This window comes from Leptonotus elevatus, chromosome 15, assembly GCF_054856555.1.
Source record: "Leptonotus elevatus isolate MCC_2025b chromosome 15, RoL_Lele_1.0, whole genome shotgun sequence".
NCBI classification, from domain to species: domain Eukaryota; kingdom Metazoa; phylum Chordata; class Actinopteri; order Syngnathiformes; family Syngnathidae; genus Leptonotus; species Leptonotus elevatus.
The window spans coordinates 18,718,963-18,726,976 of NC_141253.1; the positions used below are offsets into that span (position 1 = coordinate 18,718,963).

The window sequence follows — 8,014 nt, forward strand, 5'->3', positions numbered from 1 at the left end:
ATATATACATAAATATACATATACATAGATATACATAGATATGCATATATATAGATATATACAGACATACATAAATATACATATATATATAAATATACATATATACATAAATATACATAGATATATATATAAATATACATATATACATAAATATACATACATATATATATACATATAAATATACATACATATATATATATATATATATACATATAAATATACATATATATACATATAAATATACATAAATACCTAAATATATATATACATAAATATACATATATATATATACATATAAATATACATAAATACCTAAATATATATACATAAATATACATATATATATATATATACATATAAATATACATATATATACATATAAATATACATATATATACATATAAATATACATAAATACCTAAATATATATATACATAAATATACATATATATATACATATAAATATACCTAAATACCTAAATATATATATATATAGATATACATAAATATACATATACATAGATATGCATATATATAGATATATACAGATATACATAAATATACATATATATACATAAATATACATATATACATAAATATACATAGATATATATATAAATATACATATATATATATACATAAATATACATACATATATATATACATACATATATATATATATATAAATATACATATATATATATACATATAAATATACATAAATACCTAAATATATATATAGATAAATATACATATATATATACATATAAATATACATAAATACCTAAATATATATATACATAAATATACACATAAATACACGTATATACATACACACGTACATACACGTATATACATACACACGTACATACACGTATATACATACACACATACATACACGTATATACATACACACATATATACACGTATATATATATATACACACATACATACACGTATATACATACACACGTATATACACGTATATATATACACACGTATATATACGTATATTTATACATACATACATACATATATGTATACGTATATACACATACATACGTATATATGCGCATATACATACATACGTATATATACGCATATACATACGTATATATACATACATACGTTTATATACGTATATACATACATACATACGTATATACATACATACATACGTATATATACGTATATACATACATACATACGTATATATACGTATATACACGTATATACATACATACATACGTATATACGTATATACATACATACATACATATATACGTATATACATACATACACACGTACATACACGTATATACATACACACATATATACACGTATATATATATATATATATATACACACGTACATACACGTATATACATATACACGTATATATATACACACGTATATATACGTATATTCATACATACATACATGTATACGTATATACATACATACGTATATATACGTATAATAATATGTATATATACGTATATACATACATACGTATATATACGCATATACATACATACATACATACATACGTATATACACATATATACATACGTATATACATACATACATATATACATACATTTATACATACATACATATATATATACATACATTTATACATACATATACACATACACACATATACATACACACACACATATACATACACACATACATACATATATAAATATATATTAAAAATGTGACTGCTTCTATAGCCTGAATATCCCTGAGGGGCGAATATTTGCGACGCTAGCGAATGTTGATTCCACATCAGGGTTCTTTCAAATTTGTAAACATTTGCCTGATGGTCTTTCTTGTCACAAGGAAATTTGTATCATGTTCAAAGGAGCACACATTTACTACCTTCACAAACATTCGCCATTCAGTGAGATACAGGCTTTAAATTTGACTAGCCTGAAAAGATGAACAGTGAGTTCACTGCCACTAAATTGAAGTTGTATTCTTTTTATTTGGTAAATTATGCTTTGTCAGTAATTTAGAAATATAGGAGAGAAGGGCACAAGAGAGCAATTTGTTGTTACAGATCATGTGTAGCAATTCTTGATTTTGTTGTAGCAGAGCCGCGGATCTCGACACCAAAACAAAGAATCCAGTAATGCCAATCCCTATGAAGCACAAGTGCTCAACAATCGGGTCGTCACCAGAGGTACGTAAGTGTGTGTGTTTGTAAATAGAGGCTGGCTGACTAAACTAGAATAATATTACTATACGATTACTATTCATTGACAAGTCATTGGTGGTCATTTCTTACTTTGTATTCGTATATAGTGATTAAAAAAGGGGTTGTACTATGTGACTGGTTCGGTTATCGTTTTCCAAAGTACAAACAGATGTTTGCAAATGTCTTATTTTATTATCTCAAGTGAAACAAAAAGCATTAGCAATTCAGTAAAACATTTTCTACCACATATTTAAAAAATGACAGCTTATTGTTGTATTTTAATATGTTTATTTTGTTGTAGGGGTGGGGGGATGAATTTATTTTTTTTTACACTCTCCCCTTTCTGATATTAGTTCAAGAGTGGTACTGACTGCTCAATTGTTTTGGTTCATGTTTATTTGTGTGTCAGAGTCATTGCCGATGGACACGCCGGTATATGACAGAACGTATGCAGACCCAGATGAGCTGAGGAGCTCCACCGTTAATCACGAACAGCTCTTCATTGGAGATGAAGAATTGGGTTCAGGGAACTTCGGTACAGTCAAGAAGGGCACCTACAAGACCAAAATGCAAGCAACATCACGGTTTTTCTTCTTTTATCTCTGGCACTTTAAAGCCCTCTCTGCAACAATTTGACAATATGAAGATTTGCAAGTTTTCATAGCTCAATGATCGGGAAATACGTATACTACTATATCCATAAATACCACACACACATAAATACATTGGGGACATTAATGAATATAGCTGTGTGGAATCTGCATAACCATGATAGCCATGATTGGCGTTCTGAAGCAAAGGCAACACATACAGACTGAACAACCGGGGTCCAAGGACTGACCCTTGAGTGATCCCACATATGATCAGATTCAAAATTTAGTCACAAAGTAAGTAATTTCCTCCTAGTAGGACCTTTTGAGAGGTTTGAGATGGGTCTATAATTGGCTAACAAGGAGACATTCAGCATTCTCTTTAACTCATTCACTCCCAGCCATTTTTCATTGATGAAACCCCCTTCACTCCCGGCTGTTTTACTGGATTTTGACTACTTTTGCAAGGCCCGCAGAATATTGTGTTCGATTGCTATAAAAACATGGAACCTACCAAAAGAAAGATTAGTCTCTTCTTCCATAAGGAAAAAAATATATATATTTGTATCTGTTTCCGTTTTTCAGCAATTAGCATTAGAATATATCTAACTTTCATTATTATTCACAAATCTGTTTAAAACAGTGGGGAAAAGAGCTTGTTGCAACATGGCCCTGGTTGATCTCTTACACTCTGCTGCCACCTTCTGGCCATTTTTTGTAATAACTACCATTGCTTTGAGTGTAATAACTGCCATTGCTTTGAGCGACCTCTTCAGGTCAGAAGCTGCATTAAAGCCTTCTGTATGCTCATAAAAAACAACAACATAAAAAACATATAAATATGTTTTTGGGAGTGAAGGACAAAGTATTAAAACATTTATTTATACGTTTTTGGATTTGAATGAGGTAAAAGGGGCTTGACGGTGGCTACTCTCAGGGGTTTAGGAAGGTCTCCTAACTGAAGTGATTATTTGCTGTAAATTGGTTTGAACAGATTTCACAATTACTGCTGAACCAAATCTGAGTTTTGTGATCCATTGAATCAAATTCTGTCATAGTAATTGCATTATTCCTGGGCGATTTTAAGTGCTGCATCATTTTGTCATTTTGCTTGTTTGTAATGTTGTTTGGCCTGATGGATTTCACCAACAAATTGATTCCATTTATCTATTGAGAGAAGTTGTGGCAGGATTTGATTTGGGGGATTTGGGAGTTTGCCGACACAGCAAATTAGAGTGCGTGTATAGTAACTAATTATTTCAGAAAAGTGTTGTCTAGCTTTTAAGTAGCCAGTGTAAAGCTTATATAACTGTTAATTTATTGTTTCCTCAAAAAACAGCCATTAATAGCTCAATCGCTGGCAACAAAAATGAATACACCCATAAGTGAAAATGCCCAAAGTGTGAATATCTTATGTGGGCCCCCATTTTTTTTCTAGCACCGCAATGGAATCCCCTGGCTGTATTTTGAGAGAACAATACATTTACACTGCTACATAAACTCTACACTAGCTATATGCCATTGTGTCATTCCTTCAGTGTTGTCCAATGAAAATATATAATTAAATACCTGCAGAAAAGTGAGGGGTATAATCACTTTTGTGAGATACTGTACATCATACTCAGCAGAAATGCTGATTATTAATGTGTGCAGACTGCTTTTTGCTCGTCTAACCTGGCTTGCTCTGACCAGCCAATCAGAAGACGGAAAAATGCTAATGCCATTGAGGACTGAAATCTGATTGATTAAAGAAACAGTCCCATTGCTAATGTAATTAAGTTACATCCACCAGCACTGCTGATTCTGAAAGTCACGGGTAGATAGCATGGCAACACAATCACATAGAAGTCAACATCTGATTGGACAAAAAAATTACATCAGTCACATGCAGTAGTGAAAGTAGTGCAGCAGAGAGAACATCCACCAAATGAAGCAAATACATTTTTGGCAATAAATTAATACCATGTCATGGGGAAAGTATTTGAATTTAGGTCACAGATGTAGGTCAACCTTGCTGGCTCTGGCGGACCACCATTGACAAATACACGTTGTGCTTTAGGACAGAGCAACCAGTTGCCGTTAAAATCCTGAAGAATGATGACAGCAGCACATCAGTTCGGGAAGAAATGCTGCGAGAAGCAAATGTCATGCAGCAGCTGGACAATCCTTATATTGTGAGGATGATCGGCATCTGTGAGGCAGAGAGCCTCATGCTAGTAATGGAGCTGGCTGAACTGGGACCACTTCACAAGTTCCTGCAGAAAAACAAGTATGTTCTCTTTTGTATTCTCATTTTCCTCATTTAGCAGAAAATAAAACTATTATAAAATGGAGTAAGAATAAAGTTCAACGGTGTTTGTTCACATTTGACTGGTTTCCTCCAACATATTTAACAGAAATTTCTATACCAGTGTACAGTATAAGGGAAATATCTGTCATCTCTTAAAGTGATAGATTCGGAATTTGACAGAAATATTCGGAAAAACTATGCTTCACAAGACCGTTCACGCAGGTGAAAAAAAACCATTGACATCAGCAAAGATGAAATGACAATACTATTTTCATAATTATAATTCAATAATTGTACATCGCTGGTGTTGGGCAGAAGCCTTGTAAATCACAATTTGGCAAACTTATTTTTCTTTCAAAAATCTATACTTTTTGTCAGTGTGGGCAGGGCTGGACTGGCTATCTGGCATTCTGCGCAGATGCCCAGTGGGCCGGCCTCTTTTGGGGTGGATACAGTGTTTTTTAATGATTATTCTCCTATATTTTAGAGGTACCAGTCCATTAATCCAGTTTAAGTATAGATAGTAAACTGAAACGGAAAATCGATTAATCTTTTTTTTTTTAACAATTAAAATTTACCGCGGCACACTTGCAGTGGTTGAAAAACACTGCCCTAATCAATTCAAACCTGATTAATGACTGAATTAATTTACTAAGCAGTTAAACACTGTATTGTACAGTATTTAGGATAAGTGTTGATTGTTTGTTCTTACACAGGCAAACAACCATCGGCAACATCACTGAGCTGGTGCACCAGGTGTCAATGGGGATGAAGTACCTTGAAGAGCACAACTTTGTTCATAGGGACCTTGCTGCTCGGAACGTGCTGCTTGTAACACAGCACTATGCCAAAATCAGCGACTTTGGTCTCTCCAAAGTAGTTGCAGAGGACCAGAACTACTACAAGGTAACTGCTGACTCGACATGGAAATGGGGCGGGATGCCTGTACATGGAGATTTTTGACTGGACAGCACAACTTTTTTTTAATTTCCTGCATACATTAACAATACACTGTTTAAATACAGTATTTGCTATTTTTGTGTATTTTGTATGCATCGTTCCCACATTTAAAGTTACAACTATTAGCACCTGACGCGCAAAACCTGGCAATCTACCAATATGATGGATTATATTTTTAGCTCAGTGGCCTAGTGATAGAGTGTCCGCACTGAGACTGGCAATCCATCAGTTTGATGGATTATGGATGATATTTTTAATAAAACTGGAGTAAAACAGATGTCAATGATGATGTCAAGATGGAACGTATGCAACTCAAAGATAAGAGACATATACAGTAACTCCAACATCCGAATTCATCACAAAACCCCCCACAAAGACAGGTATGCTAGGCTAACTTTCAATCTTAGTTTACCGACAGTTGGTCAAACATGGACTGAGCTATTGGTTGACAATAAGATATTAATAATATGACATGGACATGGCTCAGTTTGCTGACCAAAGCCAGTAAACAGGTGAGCCGTGATTGGTTGTTACCCATTTCCTCAGCACAAGAAATGTCATCTTCAGTCAACAGCAAGTGGGTAAATGTGTTTTTAAAAAGGTATTAATTGTATATGAAAAATAATGAAGTTACCAAATTCTGGACAAAATATTAACGTTTAACTGCTGAGAATGGCTCATTGAGTGAAGTATCCCTTTTAGATAATCAAACAAATAATTAAATAATTATTAAGCACTTGGCTGGGCTTAACTGTAGTGTCACAGCAGAGGGCGGTCAGTTTTAAGCTTCTTTTACACAAGACGACACAGGCTAGATCAAATTATTTATTTTCATATTTATTTCCTACGGCATCAACAATACCTTAGATGCAGTCCATTTAAACAAAATAAATAAATGGTGGTCATAATACTGTTGCTGATTTTTATTTATTTAAAAAAAAATCTGGGTATTTTAGGTTCTTAATGTCTGACACGATTAAAATATGACACCCAAACTCACCTCTTTCTGATGCTGATGTGAATGTTTCTACAGGCAAAAGGACACGGGAAGTGGCCGCTGAAATGGTACGCTCCAGAGTGTATAAATTACTTCAAATTCTCAAGCAAAAGTGACGTGTGGAGCTTCGGGGTGCTCATGTGGGAAGCGTACTCGTACGGAGAGAAGCCATACAGGGTATGAACTCAAGTAGCCGTTATATGGTACTGCATATAAAAGTAGCGAAAAAGATTCATATTCTGGGTATGGAGTGGACAGTCACAGCAGGCCTGAAATTAACTAACAATTGCCCTAACTTTTTATTTCCTTCAGAATGACAAGTATTTAAATAACAATACATACATATTCTTCCCCTGCCAATAGTTGACTTGATAGTGCCACATGCAATTTGAATGTCATATTTTCCGCAGGAATTTCGAGGAAGGAATGTTTTGCAAATGATTGAGAGTGGAATGCGGATGGATGCCCCGCCCAACTGTCCAGCAGAAATGGACAGCCTCATGAAGACTTGCTGGACATATGAGTAAGTCACCAAATAGTCATTTATCAGCTAGTTTGAGTATTAAGAAAATTGCATACGCTAAGTGCAGAAGAAAATTACTGAGAATTACACTACAGTAGTTGCATCATGTACTGTACACAAGCCCCCCTCCGTCCTTCCCTGGCAATATCCGTGCAACTAAGAAACACATTATCTTGACATTTGCAAGAATTTCCATTAAAGAGCCTCGTTTGTTTTACAGGGTGGAGAAAAGACCTCCATTTGCTGTTATTGAGCAAAGACTACGGCGGTATTATTATGACATTGCAGAATGAAGAGCCACACAAATGTTGTGCAAATACAGAAAATCGATACATCATTGACGTTGACTGTAGATCTGTTAATTTCATACTAAACTGTTGTACATAAAAAAAAAATACATATTCTTCTGCAATAAAAAACACAAATCACAGTACACCTAATTTGTAAT

The 8,014-nt window shown here is 33.6% G+C and overlaps 1 protein-coding gene across 6 annotated transcripts in view; it reads left to right on the top strand.

The window, feature by feature from the left end:
* syk (spleen tyrosine kinase) overlaps positions 1 to 8,014 on the top strand; it is a 27,672-nt gene extending 19,658 nt beyond the window's left edge. For 3 of the 6 annotated variants that reach the window (XM_086096128.1, XM_086096127.1, XM_086096129.1), the window contains 7 exons: positions 2,101 to 2,191; positions 2,616 to 2,775; positions 4,856 to 5,065; positions 5,803 to 5,992; positions 7,080 to 7,220; positions 7,454 to 7,566; positions 7,787 to 8,013. In XM_086096128.1, the coding sequence (XP_085952254.1) occupies positions 2,101 to 2,191; positions 2,616 to 2,775; positions 4,856 to 5,065; positions 5,803 to 5,992; positions 7,080 to 7,220; positions 7,454 to 7,566; positions 7,787 to 7,859 (978 nt within the window). In that variant the 3' untranslated portion in view covers positions 7,860 to 8,013. Of the gene's footprint in view, positions 1 to 2,100; positions 2,192 to 2,615; positions 2,776 to 4,855; positions 5,066 to 5,802; positions 5,993 to 7,079; positions 7,221 to 7,453; positions 7,567 to 7,786 lie in introns of all 6 variants that reach the window. The other 3 variants (XM_086096130.1, XM_086096131.1, XM_086096132.1) reach the window with 3 other exon arrangements.